This window comes from Thalassophryne amazonica, chromosome 16, assembly GCF_902500255.1.
Source record: "Thalassophryne amazonica chromosome 16, fThaAma1.1, whole genome shotgun sequence".
NCBI classification, from domain to species: Eukaryota; Metazoa; Chordata; class Actinopteri; order Batrachoidiformes; family Batrachoididae; genus Thalassophryne; species Thalassophryne amazonica.
The window spans coordinates 85,516,676-85,539,135 of record NC_047118.1 but is presented as its reverse complement, the minus strand read 5'-3'; the positions used below and the strand labels follow the sequence as shown (position 1 = coordinate 85,539,135).

At 39.2% G+C, this 22,460-nt stretch overlaps 1 protein-coding gene across 1 annotated transcript in view; it reads right to left on the bottom strand.

Moving 5' to 3' along the window:
* Positions 1-22,460, bottom strand: part of LOC117527305 (U1 small nuclear ribonucleoprotein 70 kDa-like) — a 56,593-nt gene that overhangs the window by 14,496 nt on the left and 19,637 nt on the right. The window contains 2 exon segments of the mRNA XM_034189602.1: positions 4,675-4,776; positions 9,583-9,664. Coding sequence (XP_034045493.1) covers positions 4,675-4,776; positions 9,583-9,664 — 184 coding nt within the window.

The window sequence follows — 22,460 nt, the reverse complement described above, 5'->3', positions numbered from 1 at the left end:
CCTCCCTCTCTCAGTGGCCACGGAGCTCTGCGGCGCTGCAGATTTTTCCGCAGAAGTCTATCCTTGCGGGCTGCCGGAACGCTCCGCATCAAAACAACGAGCGTAGTCTCTGGACCTGTTGCTGGAGTTGGCAGCAGCTCCGCACAGCAGACAGGGGGGGTGGTGTGAGTGGGTGGCCCGCTGTGGCATTTACCGAACCCGCAGACTTGGTAAGTGCATCGGAGGCAGTTAGAGCAAGGCTTTTGACCTTACTTGTGTGAAGCGCCTTGAGGCAACTCTGTTGTGATTTGGCGCAATATAAATGAAAATAAATTGAAACTGAATTGAGGAACAACAGACCAGCAACCTAATGAAACAGAACGCCCAACCTCCCTGCCCACGGGAGTGTAGCTGGCCTGTGAAAATAGGACACAAATGCTTAGCTAGGGATGGAGACAAGACCACCAATATCAAGTCAGACTTAAAAACAAGACCTTAAAATGGTCAAGTGTGAGCCTCGATCCAAGACATGGGATCCTGGAATGATCAAGACAGTCAAGACAGAGTGTTCGGAGGAGGTCACCTTGCATTTAGTGCATAAAAAAATACATATTAAAACTTCTGGAAGTACCCAAAACACCTATTGGTTGATCGAAAGAGTTAACAAAAATAACTTTTCATTAGATTTTTGGAATTTGATACTGTATAGTCTAGGGCTGCAGCTATCGAATATTTTTGGAATCGAGTATTCGGATAAAGAAAGTACTGTTGTATTTTTAAACAATATCAGTAGTGGCAGGGCTCTCCCTATGCAATGGCACAATGTCGCTGTGCCATCATGCAGATTTTTAAGTTTAGGATGTTCCCCCTCTCTGTTTTCCCATGTAATTATTTTTTTTACATTATTATGAGTTTTAGAGCTTTGCCAAACCATAAGCCCAGGCGCACTGTGAAATCTTCACTCTGCGGACAGGACATTCTTTTTTTTTTTTTTTGAATATTGCACATTTCATTTGCAGTTTTTCCCCTGCCTGCATATATAGAAATGGTAAATGCCACACTGGCAGAACCATTTATAAACATTAATACCCATATATGCAATTTATTCTTGCAAGACAGAAGGTATGTAGTGTGTGAGTGAATGTGGTGTGTGTGACCCCCATCTGCCCTTCCTGATCAGCCGACAACATCCTACTCAAAGCCAACCGACAACTTATATCAGGAAGGGCCGACCACCAAAACAACACAAAGACAGACAAGAACGAGAGACAAGTGGTGAAGACAATAACTGACGTGAGACACAGAGGAGACGGGGCCCCAAACATACAACATCCCAGGACAAACAACCACACATGAACAGTGACAGCAACAGTGTTGTCTAATTAGTGAGCATCCATACCCTAATCCAGAACACCGTAGTGTTAATCCCCTTAAGAGCACCCAAAAACTGAATTGTGGCCACAAACATGCAACCATCCACACACAGAGACCCAGATCACTGCTAAATATCCGATCACTACTGTGGCTGGTGTGTTGGGCCAAGACAAGAGTACAGAACCTTACCATATGACATGGACCACTCCGGCACGTCAGAAGCCATGCGGCCGGCCGCAAGCACTGACGGAAATGGGTCCAGGACGTAGAGCCCCGGGGGAACCAGGAGTAAAGGGGCAGCGGAAGGGCACAGGGGCCAGCAAAGGCAGCCCCCAGAGCCACCGGCCAGCACAGCAAACAAACAGAATTTGGTTTTGTTATAATGAACCAAAAGATTTTTTTTTCCCACTGCTGCTGTTACATTTTGATGCCCAGCTTGGTGAACACACTCCTGTCAATCACATTACAGTGTGGGCTTTGTTTGTGTGCGCAATATTTTACAACTTTTACGATGGATGCCCTTCCTGATACAACTCCAGGTTTAGCTGGAGAAACACATGCAACCCCTGGTCTTCTTAAGAGGTCTCCCATCCAAGTACTTCTGATATCTGGCGGGATCAGGCATACAGACGGCAGACTGGCTGCTGCACGTTAAAGGGTGTTAATTAACTTTTGACTTTCGTCTAATGGTGGGCTGAAAAGATCGATTCGCCGATTTTTAAATGGATTCTCATTTTAATTCCCACAAATTGATTCATACATCCTAAGATTGAATACATACACACACATACATATATACACATATACATACCAGTGATGGGATGAACAACACTGGTGCGTCAGCACTGTGCCGAGCACACAAGAGTGAAACCCCATATTGGTGCGTGTATCGCTTTAAGAAAAAAATCCTGTGAACGATACAGGAAGTGTGTCGTTAGGATGCGCCGTGCCAAATTGTGTTTATAAGAAAACAAACTGTATCAACACGATACAGGAAGTGTGTCGTTAGGATGCGCCGTGCCAAATTGTGTTTATAAGAAAACAAACTGTATCAACACGATACAGGAAGTGTGTCGTTAGGATGCGCCGTGCCAAATTGTGTTTATAAGAAAACAAACTGTATCAACACGATACAGGAAGTGTGTCGTTAGGATGCGCCGTGTCAAATTGTGTTTATAAGAAAAACTATCAACACGATACAGGAAGTGTGTCATTAGGATGCGCCGTGCCAAATTGTGTTTATAACAAACTGTATCAACACGATACAGGAAGTGTGTCGTTAGGATGCGCCGTGCCAAATTGTGTTTATAACAAACTGTATCAACACGATACAGGAAGTGTGTTGTTAGGATGCGCCGTGCCAAATTGTGTTTATAAGAAAACAAACTGTATCAACATGTTGCAGATTTGTTGGATGGAGTTTTGCTGTTGGAATTAGATTTTGGATTTTTGCTTGCCCTCACCTTGTTCCACTGACTTCATGGATCGCTCAAAGAGGTTTACCCCAGTCTGGAATAAGTCTGATTTTTTTTTTTTTTTTTTTACGCCAAATAAGCTAAATCTTTTTCTCCTTTGGGCATTGTTTACTGTTATTTTTTCAATTAAATATGTTTGTACTCCTTTCTGGTAAGAGGTTTGAATTGTTTTCAGATAAATTAACATTTTATTTTATTGTAGGTGAAGTGTTGGCTCTGCTCCACGGAGTTATCTTACATCAATAAGAACCCTTTATCAATGCTGAGGCATTATAGAGCTCGGCATGGCAATGCGGAATTGGCAGATACTCGTGTGAGTACCTGGGGTAAATTTTAACTCTGAATTTTATTACAGACAAATTTGCTATATTCTACATACCAACTCAGTTTAGCATTTACACAAACAAGGTTTTAAGCAAAGTTTAAAGTCTTCTCATGAACAGCTTAACTCGACACAAATTGAGCACATGAAATTATGCAATGATGAGATCATATTTTAAATAAAGGACTGGTGATTGAATATTTCACAGGCTAATGTTGGGTTTGCAGCATGTTAGCTTTTCCATCTTATTTTCAATTTATTTACCTGAAATGATTTTATAACTACTGCAGGGGTCACTATTGAGCGACCAACACAGTGTCAATACAGTGCCGACAGTTTGTGTAGTGTGTCAATACACTCCTTGAGGTATCATCACTAATATAGATATAGATATATAGATAGACAGACAGACAGATAGATAGATGTGCCATTACGCTGTTTCAGACAATGTGAAAACATTCATTTCTCCACATTGATTGTGGACCCGCTGGTCCTGATTTAGAAGCAGGTCCACAATTTATTCATCAACCTCTGTCAAAGCGATTTAAAGATGTCAATCATGACGACCGGGACTCTTGTCTGTTGCGGGCAAGAAAAAGAGAATCGTCAGCCGTTTAATTCACACAGTAGTGTTTGTTTCTTAGTTCCTCATAATGTGCCTTTTCTGTGGGGCCGCACACGAAGGTTCTTCGGTATGGACTGACTTTTCACTCAGTCTTTTTGACCAGCACTCGCTGTGTGGCTGTGGGGAAAAGTTCTCCTGCAGCGTGCCACACAGCCAGCACTACAGACGCAAGTATTTGACAGGGAGACCGGGACCATTTACCCCTGAAAAAATTTTTAAATTTATAACTCTCTGAAACACTGTTGTCTGCATTTTGAGGGACAAATTTTGTCAAGTAAAACCATAGTTTTTATTTTTTAATCTATGTTACAGTCTTACTTTAAAGCCAAAAGAAACAAGGCATCAGGCAAAACATGGAGGCCTGTAGAAATGCACCTGTGTCAGGGGCAATGAACCAGGTACCTCTGGTGCCCTCTTTTGGCTGCCCTGGATCAGTTCAGTAATTCTGCCCTTCAGCATGTTTGTAAAATAAAAACACTACTCTTTCAACCTCTATTTGTTTTTGAGTTTGTCATGGTGTAATAAGAGTCAGCGCTGCCGACATGGCAATGCCCAAATATGGGCTTCCTATGAGCTCTTACGGTTCTCCACAGAAGACATACAGGTGACGCCATGCAGGGTTTGTACAGTCTATACGTCTGACCAGAGGTTCCTCTGTTCAAATCCCTGTCAGACTAGAAAAATCACTAAGGGCACTTGGGCAAGGTCTGCAATACCAAAGTTGCTGGTGTGGAGTTGTGCACAATTCATGACAGTGGGAGAACTGTTGAATATGAAGCGCCACTGATGAAGCACTTTGAGCATGAATGCACTCCATAAATGCAGCACATTTATCATTGTGCAGAGGCTGGAAAAGATTTCCTACATGCAGCTTTCAGTTTCCTCAGGTGTAAACTGACCTAGTCTACGTGGATGCCATCCTTTGACAGTGCGTCCTCTTTCCACATCTACCAGCACCCTTCTGCCGTCAATCTTCTTTCCATCTGCGTGCTTGTAGGCAGCTGGAGAGGAGGAAAAGGGAGAGGGAAGGCACAGGTAAGAAAAGAATTCCAGCAGCAGTGTGGCAAAGGAAACAAACGGTGGATTATACTGACCAGGAGCAGGTGAGGCTGAGAGGGCTGCTCTCTGGGTAAAAGCCGAAGGAAAACGGAAGCTGACCTCCTTCCACCCGATGAACGTTCAATACATTATGGTTTTAGCTTCATACTTACATACTCAGCTTTGTCAAGTGTAACGAAGCAATACAGCGTACCATAAGCATAGTTGTGACGCTTCAGCTTGCAATTTATTGTTCTCCAATTTTTAAGAAAAGACCATATGTAGACTAACAAATTATTCATTCTTAGTCACTTTTGGCACTAAATTGGAATAATCAGGTTCAGATTAAGTACAGAACTATTTCAACAGAAGTGACTTAATTTGTAATCGTCAAGTGTAAATTCGCATTATTTAAGATGTCCTAAAATTGTAAAGCACAACACGTGCTTTGATGACAGAAAGGCTTCTGAATATCCAATACCTACACATTGTGCAATGACTGCAACATGAATTGAACATGTGCTTACACACACTGCAGTATTTTTCTGGTACCAGCAGTATTTTTTATTATTATTATTGTTACTGGCTGTGAAAACTAAAAATGACATGCACCAACAAATCACTTCTGACCTTTTATGTAAGCAGATAGAAGCAGTGTTAAGTGCTGCCATGGATACAGCTTGAATCTGCTTTAGTTTTTCACACACTTAAGACAAGAGCAACATGCTGGAAGGTTTACAAGCACTGAAGTCTACAAGAATATTTACAGTACAGCTTCAAGTACCTTTGGAATTAATCCCAGTCCATCCTAACATTGACATTTCTGATCAATGTGGTATGATCAAGACATCTGTGGGCCACCTTGGCTGCTCCAGTAGTCTGATAAGGCAATGGCCCCTGAAGTCAGTCTCTGCATTTAACAGGATGCCCTTACAAAAACTTAGTCTGGAGACCTTGGCAAAATGGATGAGCTCAAAGTCTTACCCAGTCTGAGTGCATTGCCCAAATCCTTTAATATCAGAATGTGCACACTGACCACCACTTCAGTGCACATCGTGGACCTCAACAGAAACCCCCTCCCTCCCATTTCTTCCATTCACAAGTGCAATAACATTCTGTAGCAGGGCTTTACCACACCCCCAGATGTCATCCAGAACTGACCGCCTGAAAAACACTCAAGACTTTTCCGTACACAAATTCCACACATCCATTTTCTTCCACTTGACATGTTGAGTGTCACACAGGACCAGTGTCTATTCCAGTACACATTTTACAATAACCAGGGTGCACTGAAGACAGTCCATCAAAGGACTAAAACATATAGACAGACAACCATTCATTCTCATATTCACAAAATTGACTGGGCATGAAATGAATCTCTACAGACATGGGAAGAATGTGAAAAATCCACAAAAAGAGGCCCTGGTATGGGTTCAAACCTACAAGTGCTTAGTTGCGATGAGGCAACAGTGCTTCCCATTCCACCTGTCCTTAGAAGACTTACCATACATTAAGGAGGCCAAATCACTTTACTGACAATCTAGTTACACCGTTTCGAAAAAAGTGTATCTAATGTTGGCTCAGATGTTTATACTGTTGAATAAGTCATTTACTGAGACTGTAACAGATATATATATATATATATATATATATATATATATATATATATATATATATATATAATATATATATATATATATATATATATATATATCTTCTTAGCTATGAATCAGTATGAATAGCCTACAGAACCAAGTACCAAGGCCCTTCATTTTCCATTAAAGCCAGCTCAAACTCAGTTTGGACCATTACATCACTCTTAAAGCTAAAATATAATACTACTAATGATTACCGGCTTCCTACAGCTTAAAAAAACAAAAACAGTAGACTTTTTGTTAAATGAGTGTCTGAATGAAATTTAAGACAAACATTACAATAACCATGCGTTATAGCTGACTAGTAGAATGCGTTTCTGCTCTGCGCATTCCAGCATCAAACAGGAGATTTGATTCTGCTACAGCACTTTGAGTAGCATTACGCAAAGTTTCCACTGAATTAACAAATGGATATTGCCATTTATTTTCATATTTTTAACGGCAATGTCAGAAGAAAACATGAATAAATTCCAACTTTTGTTGACTTGGCTTTAAGACTTTTTTGTTTAAGACATGTTAATACCAATTAAGGACTTATTTTTACATTACAGCAATACAACACCGGAGGATGTGGAACTCACATTTTAAAACTACATTTCCCTGGGAGCAAACTAGCTTAAGGTAGCACATGTGCATATCACCGTTTACTTGACATAACTGGGATAGAGAAATCCACTGGTCCGAGGACACAGACCAGCAACTTTTGACCTATGTCTAGTTGGTATTTTCCCCTGCTAGACCAATGTCTAGTTAAAAATCTTCTCGACCTAGCCATTAAAAGTGTTTAACAAGAACAATGATTTTTTTTTCAAACTTGCACCTTAAATTACTGAGCCGCTGTTTGCAGATTACAATGACTGTGTGATACTGTGTCACTCAGTCACACCAATGACTTCATGAAAACATTCTGTCCTGTTATAGATTTTCAAATACAATATTGATTGTATACGCGTAATGCGACAATTAATGGTATGCTGAGCCTCACCGGCTCACTGTCGGAGGCTCTGAGCTTCCAAATACCTGGGCCCACTACCTTGGACCAGGAGGACCAGTAACAAAATTGGTGCTACCGGTCCTGACCAGTAGGCTCCAAAAATATTTCTCTAACCCTTTCAAAAATAAACTAGATAGACAAACAAATGTGCATTGGACAACATATTGGATGTCATTTGATACAAACAAACATGGACTGCTGACCCACAGCATTTAAGACATTACAATAAAAATGTGAATTCATTTGATTTTTATTACTGGAGTTTGTTTATCAAGTCAATTTCTGGTAAATTATTATTATAATGAGCAAATTTTTAATTTTTCCATATACAAGTCACACCCGAGTACAAGTCACAGGACTTTCTAAACTAGTTTTAAAAAAATCCGGCTTATAGTCCGAAAAATAAGGTATATCAATAATATGCTTGTGAGGGGATGTTCAAGCAAAATAAAAAAAAAAAATAACTCATGTAAAACCATTCCTGTGTGCTCAAGTGCTGTGGGCAACTCAGGATCTGAAACTATCCTTTTTGCTAGTTAGCCAAGTTGCCCAGTCAGAATTTCTTTGAGCACTGCCACTTCCTTTCTATGTACCAACACTCACAAACTACAATGTGCACCACTGCTGGAAATCTTTAGACTGCATTTGTAGTGATCAAATCCGTGCAAAATTGTATTAGCCAATGGCATTACAACCATTGTTACAAATAAAAAAGCAGCAGTATTGGCACTGATAGTAAAGTTACTCATATTAATCTTGATAACATAAGACTTCAATGCACAGTTGAAAAAAACTCCCCAAATGACCACAAAACCATTTACTTGGGGTATGCTCATTCCAGAATTTAGAAATAATATAAAAAGATGACAGTGACTCTGAAACAGTTATATCCACCGAGCTGTCAGAAAGTCCTGTTAGAAGACTGCTGAAAGACCACCGCCCTTTCAGTGAGGTAAACATAAAACGAGGAATGATTCCTAAACCTGAATTTCTAATACAAAAAACTAGCCATAACCAGAGGTGGCTTTAATGCAAAGGCCTTAGTCATTGGGCAATACTCGGTCCACTAACAGGGATGCGTTCAATGGTCAAAGCATGAAATGGAAATTTAAATAAGCATATAGAAAGCTGATTTGGTTTTACAAAGACAGATGCTTTTCCCATTGAACGTAGCTCCTCTTCCATATATAGGAAATGGAGGGTGGAAAGAAATCTTACCCATCATACAAACCCATTATACCAACCATATACTGAGCTGTGGTAGTAGGGTGTAGATGTATCTTAACCATCATCATCTGCCAGCCAGCTCTGGCCAATAGCCATCACAGATTGGCGGCTGCAGTGGCAATGAGAACAACAAACAGTTAATATACTGCAGAGTCCCACATCCCCCCTCACACTTCATCCCCTGCTGTGACAACACAGGCGTGACTTAGCAACCCTGGTCTTAAAAGAGCTGAGGGCACCTTGATTCCAGCATGGCATTGTGTTTGAAAGCACCTTTTACTTGTTTATTGGCACAAACCTATATCATGTTCACCACCACATTAGTTTCTTTCTAGTCTGGTGAGAACCAAATTCGCCATGGCCAGGGTTGAAAACCTCTGCTAAACCCTCGGACAATCAGCTGAATACTAAGTCATATAAATCATGAGTATCCAGTCTAGCTTTATCAGAGTTACATCTTGAAGAATTAAAAAAGAAAATGCTTAGTGACCAATCTGACCGTGTGCTTACCATTTCAGTCCAACCAGGAAGCTGCTCTTCCACAGAGCTACAACACCTACCAGTAAGAGTCTGTCCTTTGACAGGCAAAGATGTTCACAAAGGAAAAAGACATTACTACAATTTTGTCCCAGTTTTCCCCATCATGCTCCACAGAGTGAAGCGGTTCCCCTCCAAACTATTAGTTTAATGATGACACACAGAATTACCAACTACTCAAATTTAAAACATGTAAATGTGGACTGCCAGAAGTATTCTGTTTTGAAAGCTGTGACAAAATAATTTTTTGTTCAACCTTGATAAACTCTAAAAAGTATTCAACTGAGGAAAGAAATGTATATGTATGTATGCAATGTACAGTTATACAAAACAGCCAAGTGATGTTTGGTACTCACAATGCATATCTCGTTCATGCTCATATTCAATGAATGCGTAGCCCCGTGGCTTGCCGGTTCTCTTGTTGTAGACAATGTAGATCTACCAGAAACAAGCAGATATTTTGGTTGAGTTGTAGATTTTATACAGATCAGCAGATATTCACATATGAATACACAATGCCCAAGCGATTTCTCTTTCTCTAAAAAAAATAAATAAATAAATAAAGGAGTTGGAAACAATGTGCCCGTGTCTCTTCCATGAGCAACCCTTAGCCCACAGAATCGAGTGTTGGGTTTGAAGCACATGAACAGCCAAAATTGCCGAAAGTCCACGGCTCCAGAAAACAACGGTATTCCTCACTTCTTCCCCCAAAGAATCTGCTCTGCAGGACCACTAACATGGTGAATTCAGATCAGTATTTATCCATACAGTGTAATAAATAAAGTTATCCTCTCACCAGACAATGTAAAAAGTCCCATAAAAAAAAAGAAAAAGAAAAAGTTTTCCGGACAATGTTTTCATTGTTCACCTATTTTTTTTTAAATAAATGGCAAACAAACAAATAAATAAATACAAAATAAAACCCAGAACATTCCATCGAACCATAAGTTTTGCAATCCTAACACACACACACACACCATTATATACAGCATTTCTAAACAACCCAGTTTTATTTTGGATGTTTACGTTATTTTAATTGGTGCAGGGGTAGTGGCCAAGTGGTTAATGCGCTTGGTTTCAGTTCAGAAGGTTCCGGGTTCAAATCCCACCCCTGCCACATTTCTCCATGTAATGTGGAGTTGCGTCAGGAAGGATCCGGCATAAAACTTGTGCCAATTCAACATCCAGGTCCACCTTGGATTTGCTGTGGCGACCGAGTGCAAACAAGGGAGCAGCCGAAGGGACTTCACATTATTTTATTTGGTACACAGAAATAACACTTTCACAAAATCCAAAAGCTACCAAGGTCAAAATTATTATCCCCCTTAAGAACTGAACTTTGATGTGCTTTGACTTTGTAATGTTCAAAGCTTATAAAATCAAGTTAAAGACTGAGCGTTATCTTACAGTGTACACTAGGGTTGTGTATCGAGAACTGGTTCTTTTCAGGTATCGTTAAGAAATGATTCAATCCACCGACATCAATAGCCTTTTTGCTTAACAACTTATCGGCCTTCAGAGCGGCCGTTGGTTTTGGGGGTGTTTGTCGGGAAAATGATCATGTCTATGTTGATTACAGAACCCCTGCAGTGTCTAATCAACCGTTTCTACAGAGCGGTTGTTCTTTGAAGCCTGAAGTAATGAAGCATTGATCAGAACCACTGCTTCGTTGGTTCTTTGGTTTATTTCACTTTATCTTAATTTTTCTCTGCTAAAACCCCAAAGAGCATATGTCTGAGTAATATTTACCTTTATGTTAAACCGACCTTCTGAAACAGTTGATAGATGTATTTTATAACTTAACTAGAAGCACTCGCAGAGTGCAAACCTCCACCAAGGCCATGGGGTCACTGACGCCATAACATCTACACGCCGTGGAATCACTGAACCTAAAAAAGTCTAACAATGATGTTTGCTCAGTAGTAAAAAAAAGTTTCATCTGCTGTGACTGGATAGCATGTATCCTTAGCGCTTGGCATCAGAGTTTATTGCAACTTGCACCTTTCCCAGAAGCTACTGTCATCTGAGCACTGATATTGATATTGCATGTGCTTATAGACAAAATCAAATAAGAGACAAAATTCAATTTATTATTCAGCTAAACTGCAAATATATGAATTTTTTAACATTTATGAAACACTTCTCTAAACAAGGCCATAGGGTCACTGACCCTAAAGAGATTCCCTCCTTGGCACAGTGATCTATTCAACAATTCAGTGTTACAACCAAAACTATGATACACACTTTTCTTTCATGTATATTTGACATCCTTGACCATGAAAACATACCACTAGAACTTGGAATCACTTTTATGTCTTTATTAGTTCAAAAGTTATTGTATAAAAATGATTTTTCGGTAATGGCGGTTTTCTTCTGGATCTAGCTCCATAACATTTGAAGCTACATCAAATCTGATGACACTTTACTGAATCAGTACAGATGGGTGGCGCTGGGGGGTAATTTTGGGTTACAACTTTTTTGTTGTTGTTGTTTTTCACCACTTTCTTCCCTGAATATGTCAATCGTGAGTCACATTTGTGCAGATTAAAGTCACTAACTGGCACTCCTGTCTTGTTGCGAGAAAGAAACGAGAACTGTCCTCTGTTCTGTTCACACAGCTCCAAACGCTGCGCGGCTGTCTGCCGAGTCAAATAAGAATGATAGAGTCCAGTCGAATTAATAACTTCAAAGCAAACTGCCATTTAAATCAAATGACACCTCTTTCCAAACGTTGTACTGCAACATTTTTTTTTTTTATCCCTCACAAAATGAGACATCCTGCGCTGACGTGCAGCAGCCGGCTGAGCTCAGCTCAGAGGCATGAAGAGACATTCATGCCAAAATGTCTGAAACAAAATCCTTTTGACAAAAACTACAGATTTTGTTTATTTTTATTTCTGTCTAGAGATCAAGGATCCAGTGACCAATTTCATATTTATTTATTTTAAGACTCAACAAATGTTGCTGACATAGAAAACCTGTAAAGCCTACTTTTAGTACACAGAAAATTCACAAGAGGTATCGATAAGGAATCAGATTGATAAGCAGAATCGATAATGGCATCGATATTGATAAAATCTTATCAATACCCAACCCTAATGTACACAGTATTAAAACTTCAGTAAGGGTTTGAACTGCCACTTGAGAAAGCATCAAAAGAAATCAGCATAGACTTGGAAAAAAAGCGCTGTTGATGCTCACAAAGCATCTCCAAGCGCATTCTGGAGGGTTTTTTTTGGTGACCATTTCCTTCCCCCTCAGCTTAGTTGTACTGCTTATTGTGTGTTGTATTTGATTTTTGTTTTTGTTTCTAAGCGTGTTCACAATGCTGGGCATCAAAACCAAATACCTTCAATTCAAGTTTCAGAAACAGCCAAAACTAATTTTTCAAAGATGTTAAAGGCCTTACTGTTTTGCCACTGCTCCTAGGAATCTGTCAAGACAAATTCAGGTGGCTGGTGTGTTTAATAGTCTGACAGTGAGCATTAACTGACACAAAAATATGATTTTTTTTTCCCAAAATAATGTAACATCTTTGATATAATGTAAATTCAGCTGGACAGAAATAAGATGTACACCTATTAATCATGAAGAAACATTATATTTACAGCATCTTTGTTTCTAGTTTCCATTGATATATGGCATGTGGTACAGCTGGTCCGTCCTGGTTTTCTTCAATGAAGCATAATACAAAAATACAAAAATTTACCGTACACACAGGTCACCTCGCATATAGTGGATAAACAATGCATGTTAAAACTTCTGGAAGTACCCAAAACGCCTACTGGTTGATCGAAAGAGTTGACAAATAACTTTTCATTAGATTTTTGGAATTTGATACTGTAGTACTTTTATTTTGGGCATATTTTTTTCCGTCCCACAGTGTTTGTCCATAAAGCCCCTTTCACACCGGGGTTGCTCCCAGTTGCGTTGTGTGTTGTCATGACGACGCCACATGGAAGCAACCTAGTGCCGAGATGATGCAGCTCAGCGCCACAACAGCGCGAGGGGCGGACGCAAAAAAAAAAGTGAACATGTTTAAATTTTTGGGGGTTTTTTTGGGGCAAGGTCTTTAATCCCCTATTGCTCCCGGTGTGTAGTGAGCGCCTTGTATAGCAGCACCGTGACATCAGAGTGAATGTGAGGCATAATTGTAAAGCGCTTTGAGCATCTGATGCAGATGGAAAAGCGCTATATAAATGCAGTCCATTTTACCATTTAGGTATGTTTGGGTGCTTAAAGATACACTTTACTCATCAATGTTAACCCCTAAAATAAGAGATTATATATTGAAATAGTGACATCTTGCAATAGATTAGCTTAATTTTTATGATTTTTAAGAACTGACCAGCCTTCCATGTGCTACATGTATAAAGTCACAAGTGCTGATTTTGCACAGCCTGGTGTACATACATGTATAGATACTGCAGTAAAACACCTGAAAATCTTACAATTATATTTCTTGCTCTTATTTATGAATATTACTCAAATCATTAGCATTATCTTTGAGATTTTGTAAGGCGTTTACTGATATCTCTATACATATGTTTACATTCAACAGTGTTATGAGCATTTGTGATGTCATAGCACAGACAACACGTTTCAAAAAAGTTGGGACAGGGAAACACGACTGGGAAGGTTGATGAATGCTCAAAGAACACCTAATTGGAAACAGGTGAGTGTCATGATTGGTTATAAAAGGAGCATCCCCAAAAGGCTCAGCCGTTCACAAGAAAAGATGGGGCGAGGATCACCACTTTGTGAACAACTGTGTGAAAAAATAGTCAAACAGTTTAAGAACAATGTTTCTCAATGTTCAATTGCAAGCAATTTAGGGATTCCATCTACAGTCCATAATATAAGCAGAAGATTCAAATAATCTGGAGAACTTTCTACATGTAAGCGGCAAGGCTGAAAACCAACACTGAATGCCCATGAGCTTTGATCCCTCAGGTGGCACTGCATTAAAAACCAACATCATTGTGTAAAGGATCTTACCACGTGGGCTCAGGAACACTTCAGAAAACCACTGTCAGTTAAGACAGTTCGTCTCTACATCTACAAGTGCAAGTTAAAACTCTACCATGCAAAGTGAAAGCCATACATCAACAACATCCAGAAACACTGTCGCCTTCTCTGGGCCTGAGCTCATTTGAAATGGACAGATGCAAAGTGGAAAAGTGTGCTGTGGTCTGATGAGTCCACATTTCAAATTGATTTTGGAACTCATGGAGGTCATGTCCTCCGGACAAAAGATGTAAAAGACCAACCAGAAAGCCAGCATCTGTGATGGTATGGGGGTGTGTTAGTGCCCATGGCATGGACAACTTACACATCTGTGATGGCACCATCAATGCTGAAAGGTACATCCAGGTATTGGAGCAACACATGCTGCCATCCAAGCAACCCTGCTTATTTTAGCAAGACAATGCCAAGCCATCTCTCTCTCTCTCTCCCTCCCTCTCTCTGGGTTGATTCCAGCTCACGTTGCTGTGCTCCTTAATGTTTCTTCAATTCACCTCTGTTTTGGTTTGTATAGTATTTTTAACTAGGGATGTCCCGATCACGTAATCGGAAATCGGGCCCGATCGCGTGGTTTCAGACTTGATTGAAATCGGATGTTGCATTCCGATCAGGAATCTGATATAGATCTTATCCTCATTATTTTGATCAGTGCTATCTCAAGATCATTATTGCAGATTAATGGGCCTTTCACGCGTCAGAGGAGTCAAGAAACGGTCTAAAAAGCATTATTTTCAATGAAATGCGATGCTTTTTTAGAGGCGTCAGCGTCGTGTCAAAAGCTGAGCTAAAGCAACGCTTCTGACGGGAGCGCGCATTGTCGCTTAACGGCAGGCTGACGCGGTCAAAGTTCAACCCAATCTTTTTTCTTTTCTTTTTTTTAATTGAACAGAACTGTTTAAAAAAAGTTTAGAACACTTGTAATTAAATTAGCTAAATCAAATGGTTCTTTAGAAACCTTTCATCTGAAAATTAAAACCACCTGTTATTTCAGATTAGATAATTTCTTGTTTAACATAAGGAACCTTGGACATTTATTTTTAGACAAAAAACATGGAAATTTGTATATTTTTTAAGTCAGGCAGATTATTACTTGACTGTTCAAGCTACCACAAGGAGAAGTGCATTGTTTAAGTGATAAATAATAAAATAAGGTGATTAAAATGAAAATTATATATTTAGCATTTTTTCATTGTTCATTTAGTTTTTTTTTTTTTTTAAGTATTGGATCGGGACTCGGTATCAGCAGATACTCAAAATCAGATGACTCTGAATCGGATCGGGGCCAAAAAAACCTGATCGGGACATCCCTATTTTAACGTTACTTGGTGAACTTGTTTCGTAACGTAACGTGGTGCATTTGACAAGACAGAGCTGAAAACGACTTATGTTGTGTCGCTCATTGACTCCACTCCAGTCGTTTTTTTAACCGTTTGTTTGCTGGCTGGTGATATAAAGTCAGTTGGAAAACTTTGCTTGTACTGAACGCGGTGCTTTTGAGAAGAATACAGTGAACAAGGCTGACATATTATATTTCCCTGTCTGCCATCACTGGACCCTGTCTGCCATCACTGGATGTTTGCATGAATCACCAAGTTCACACAGATCATTAAAAATAAAGAGTTTTTAGAACAACCCCTCTCTCTCCCTCAGTCACACACACATACGCACAGACACCTTAATCAAAATGCCAAGAATGTTAGGTAGTAAAAATAAAGAAATAATTGAAAGAAAAAAAAAAAAAATCACAGTTTGATCATAAAATTAAAAATAATAATAAAAAAGAAGGTTGTGTTGATAACAACTCTTGTTCATGCATACTTAGTTCATAATTTCCTACTACACTGAATGTCAATTCTGAGGCTGTTCTGTAAATCTTCATTCATTCATACACTAAAGAATATTCATGTTCTGAGTTCATAAAAAAAAACTTGTTCTGTAAATAGTTCTTTTGTGATCAAAATCATTGATATGAATCTCAATTCTGAGGCTGCTCTGTAAATAGTTCTTTTACTATTGTGATCAAAAACATTGACTCAATTCTGAGGCTGCTCTGTAAATATTCATTCATACACTTAACATTCATCTTCTGAGTTCATAAAAAACTTGTTCTGTAAATAGTTCAAAAACATCCATCCATCCATCCATCTTCATAGTTGTCTTACTTTTGTGATCAAAATCATTGATTTGAATCTCAATTTTGAGGCTGTTCTGTAAACAGGTTTTAAATAAATAATAAATATAGCAACTTCTGATCAATCCATATCAATTTCAGACTGAAAATAATGTACAGATGTAAGCCCCACCCATTTCCAGTTAAACCACGCCCACTTCCGGTTCAGGACCCCCCCCCCCACTCCGAGTACAGATGCAGATCATTTAGATGGTTGAACAGATAAAGATAGCGGTGTACTCGCTCATCCCTAGTCCAGACCTGTCGCCCACTGACAATGTGTGTGGCATTTTGAAGTGCAAAATACAACAATGGAGACCCTGGACTGTTGAACAACTGAAGTCGTATATCAAGCAAGAATGGGAAAGAATTCCACCTAAGCTTCAACAATTAGTGTCCTCAGTTCCCAAACGCTTATATGGAGGTGATGGTCTAGTGGCTAAAGTGTTGGGCTTGAGTCCAGAAGATCATGGGTTCAAATCCCCACCTGACTGTAAAATCACTAAGGGCCCTTGGGCAAGGCCTTTAATCCCCTATTGCTCCCGGTGTGTAGTGAGCGCCTTGTATGGCAGCACCCTGACATCGGGGTGAATGTGAGGCATAATTGTGAAGCGCTTTGAGCGTCTGATTCAGATGGAAAAGCGCTATATAAATGCAGTCCATTTACCATTTATTGAGTGTTGTTAGAAGGAAACGTGATGTAACAGTGGTAAACATACCACTGTCCCAGCTTTTTTGAAACGTGTTGCAGGCATCCATTTCAAAATGAGCAAATATTTGCACAAAACGTTTATCAGTTTGAACATTGCATATCTCGTCTTTGTGGTGTATTCAATTGAATGTATGTTGAAGACGATTTGCAAATCATTGTATTCTGTTTTTATTTATATTTTACACAGCGTCCCAACTTCACTGGAATTGGGGTTGTCATACAAGTGGTGTCCCTTTAATACTGCCTTTTCAATTGCATGTAAATCCTTAAAGCCATGGTCCATTCTGTGTAAAATCAGGCTTTTGTTTACTTTTAGTAAATTACTCCTACAAAACCTTGCCCTTTAATTTGATGTTGTATCGGCAGCTTGGCTAAATAGGATTCACGATATCCACAGACCACATTAGAAAATGCAAGCATTGTCTTCGAAAAGTAAAAAAAGGAAATTAATTGTGGCACGCTTAAGTCAAATGGACAATGGCTTTAATATGTTTGCATTTCAGTGCTCTATGTATAGAAATATAAAATATCACAAAAAGTAAAAAAACTGGCTTAGATTTGAGCTACATAGTGAATACCAGCCTTGATGTTTGTTTTGACAGTTCAATTTTGTACATATTTAAGTTTGTTTGCAATTTACCCTTAATAAAGTAGTTACTGTAAAATGTGATCTAACTCACTGATCATTTTTGATGGTCTATATGTCCCACAGTGTCTGTCCGTCTATCACAGATATTTCAGCACATTCTCTACATAAAAACTTTACCCCCTTCCAGCAAAACCTCTTGCATGAGCTTGGACACTACTTCAAACAGTATTTTTTTCTTCTTTATTCTGGTTTGTTTTTACAGCAAGTGAATAATGGACCTGTAAAATAAATAAATAAATAAAAATTGAACTTAACATTGTTTAACACACTGCTGCATGGTGCAACAACTGGCATCAATGAAACGGTGCAGGAAGTTAGCATAGTTCCATACCTATTTGGAAATGTGTCTTTTGATCATCTGTGAATAAAGACACTTTTGTGGGGCAGGGATCATTATTTTGGCAAAATATTCCAGTTTTTGGGGCCTTTTCAAGCAAAAGAGCGACCAGGATTTTATTCAGAGAATAAAGATTAAAAAAAAAAACAAAAAAAAAATACATTCTCAAGACCCTAGTGGGCCATACTTAAAAACAAACATGTTTCCACTTGTTTTGAAGATTTTAATGGGTATGAAGCCCACTGAAACACAGAAAACTCACTTCATACTGTCAAGTAAAAATTCTTTGTCTTCTGTAGTATTTTGATCGGTTCCATTCCGGTAAACGTGCCAAAAGGGTGCTGTGTCGCTGGCTGTACAGTAAATAAAATACAAAATTAGGGCCTAAAGCAATTGACAAACATTGTTCTGCTGTGCACAAAGTAACACTGTCACCCATTTTGAAAACGGATGCGCACTGAGAAACTCAACACTGGCTTATTCACATTTAATCGGTAAAATGCTCTCACTTGTAAACAAACTAGGGCTGCAAGCAACGATTATTTAGTAATCGATTAATCAGTCGATTATTTTTTCAATTAATCATTTTTTATTTTTTGTTTTTTTACTTACATGTGAGTTTTGCCATTATTTCTTTAAGTGAGATATTATTAAAAGACTATCACGCAACATCAACGTTTGAGCTAGTAACAAAGTTATGATATTATACTCTTGTCAAAAACATACCTGGAGTAGTGTTCTGTTTTATTTTGCACATACATCATGGGTTAAAGCAATGAATTTTCATCTGACTGAAATTTTTTCCTGGCAAAAATCAATGCCAGCAATTCCGTAAAATGTGGCGTAGTGGGGGCACACACTATTTTTTCCTCAATAAATACAATAAACACATTATACAGTATACAAATCTATTCAAATAGCCAATAAGGAGAGACAGACAAAGCATAAAAAGAATGCAAAACTTGAACATAAAGGTACATAAAAGGGTGGTGGTGGTGGTGGTGGGGGGGTCTGGAGGTGCTTCAGCCAGAACATTTTTTAAAGAGCAAGTCAAATTTTTCATGCGCACTGAGAAACTTGAAACTGGCTTATTCAAATTTAAACGGTAACATGCTCTCTCTTGTAAAACAAAAGTAGCGCACCGCAAGTAAACTTCAAAGCCATTTAAAGATATCAATCGTGACTCACCTTTTTGTGGATTAAAGTCACTAACCAGGACTTTGGTGCGATCAATAAACGAGGCTCGTCCGCTGTGTCACACCGGAGTTTTTATTCGTTTCACATTAACGTGCCTTTTCTGAGGGGCAGCCAACCCTCAGACCCGGAGTGGATCATTAATATCTGATACTTCAACTGAAGTTAAAGATAATGTCCTCCGTTATGTGAAACGTGACTCCTTCCTTCAAATGCGCGGAGTTACCGGTGTCACGTGGGCTCACCGACAAGCTGAAGTTACGGCCCCTCGTGTAAAAAAGAAAAGAAACAAATATATCCTTCATGGTTTTTGTGGAACTTCACTGATTAAGTGCTTTTCTTCCAAGTGACTCGTTCTCTGCTGCTGCCACTGTCTGTTAACAGCTGGGTGTCGGTCCTCCGAGCCGCAGGTCCGACTGATAAAAATCTCTCTCCCTCTCTCCCCACCGGACAGGGAGGAGAAGGACTGTGGCTCATGGCAAGCAGTAAACAGCGGAGTGAAAATTCACACAGTCCCTTCCTCCACAGTCCACGCTGACATTGCTGCTGCTTTGATTAGTGCGGATGTTGCTTTGACAGTGAGACATCATATTTCTGCCCCAAAACATGCATGACACCACGTGCGCACACGTGTGGTTAAATTTCACAAATGACGGAAATCTGTCGTGGTGATGGAGAACTTTAACCCATGACATACATACATCACCGACACACCACAAAGAGATTTCCATCAGGTTAAACCTGATTATGAGCATTTTTAGATGCCGACAGCAACTATCTCAACTACTGACAACATATTACAGCAAGAGTCCACAAAAGAATTTTAATGACTAAAGTGTAATATGTGATCTTTAATAACATATTTTCATGAAAAAAGGCACAAATGTCCAATTTACTGCATTTTCTTTTTTTTTCTTGTGTAAAAACACAGCTTAGATGTGGTTTGACCAAAACAAATTGCCATTAAACTTAAATAAAACAGGGATGAAGTGGAGGTTTAAGAGTCACTAGGTGTTCACAGGAAACAGTTATTTCTATATTTATTTATTTTCATTGTTAGTTGGTTTTATCTTTTCTGTTTTGCTTTATCAGGTTCTTTTTGTCTGTTTCTCTAAAACTGTATTGTAGTGTTATTAGTTATTACTATTATTGTTGTTGTTGCTGCTATATAAATAAAATATTACAATTTGTAATACATTTGACTCTTACGACAAATGCTGAGCCATGAATTACTATACAGAAAAAAATGCACACAACATGCTGAGATGCGAACAGCTTAATGCTAACTAACATTGAAATGCCATAGACATAACGCGTTAGCATCGGTCTCGTTTTTAAGTTATAAAATACATCTATCAACTGTTTCAGAAGACCATAACAGGTCAGTTTAACATAAAAAGGTAAATATTACTCACAGACATATGCTCTTTAGGGCTTTAGCAGGGAAAAATGAAGATAAAGCAAAATAAAACTAAGAACCGAAGCAGCAAAAGGAAGCATTGCTTCATTGATTCAAGGTTCAAAGCAAAGCCATACCCTGCTCTATTTGGGGAAGGTCTGCCACTGACTACGTTTACATGCAGCCAATAACCCTTTCATAACCGGAATATTAGCAATAACCCGGTTGCGCACGGCCAAGTAAACACCCGCAAAAACCCGAATATGCTCATATTCTGGTTTTTAAAAACAAGAATAAGACCCCTGGGTTACTCCTTTTCTAACCCGAATATCAGGTCATATAAACGCATATCGGGATATCCCCATAGAAAGGAACATTATTTTGTGTTCTGCGCATGTCCTATCCGCAAGGAATCTTGGTCTTTTGTGTACGGCAGGGGTCGGCAACCTTTGAGACACTGAGTGCCAATTTCAAATTTTCTAGTCAACGAGTGTGCCACTATCAACAATAATGGTAAAAACGACAAACTACAGGAATACATTCAACAAATTCAAAGCAAACAGCAACGTATTTAACTAATCAGTGTGGGCTGAGACTAAAATGAATCATAGGCTATGTCTCAATTATTATATCTTGCCTACCAGTCAGTGTGATCCCTGTCCTTGCTTTTCTTGGCTGTTTTTTTTATCTGGGGTTCGTAGTTTGTCACTTTTAATTGTAAACATGCCTCAGAATGGTCCGTCGTCAAACGGCTGCAGATGGGGCTGAGCACACTTTTCATGTGCGAAAATACCTGCTCACACAGGTATGTTGAGCCGAACACTAACAAGAGGTCCAATGCAATGTTCTTTAGACAGCTGAACTTCTCTGGTGCAGACGTCCAGCATGCGAGGATGCAGGCTCCGTGCTGTTGCACAGGAGTGGATTCCAACTGCTTTCGGAGCTCTGCAAACTTCGTCACCCACAGTGATGAGCTCTTCAGCTCTATCAGCTGCATCTCCACGTCCTGTACATCCATCCAGTCGATCAGAGCTGCGTCCAGGTCATGTCAATCAAACCTGTCAGGCTTGATCAAGAAGGAGAACATCGGGCCGTACAGTTTAAAATCCACAAAGCGGGTCGTGAACTCCGCCTCCAGCTCACACATGTATTCGGCTATTTCAGCGGTGCTGATGTTGCGTTGTGAGGACAACTCCCTCAAGTGTCGGAAGTAGCGAAGGGGGAGGACGCAATGTCACCTGAGAATACTGCAAGCTTGGCGACAAAAGCAGCCCATAGGTGTTCACAGGAAACATTTATTTATGTATTTATTTATTTACGTTCATTGTTAGTTGCTTTTATATTTTCTGTTGTGTTTCTATTCAGGTTCTTTTTGTCTTTCTCTAAAATTGTATATAATAAGTATATATTGTATATAATAATCATTAGATTATTAATATAAACAAAAATAAATTTAAAAAAATATTACAATTTGAAAACAAATGCACCCAAACGTGATGACAGCTGCAACTGCTTAATGCTAACTTTTAACTTTGAAAATGCCACAGACATGCTAACGCGTTAGCATCGCTCCCGTTTTTAAGTTATAAGATATCAAATCAAATCAGTTTTATTTATATAGCGCCAAATCACAACAAACAGTTGCCCCAAGGCGCTTTATATTGTAAGGCAAAGCCATACAATAATTACAGAAAAACCCCAACGGTCAAAACGACCCCCTGTGAGCAAGCACTTGGCGACAGTGGGAA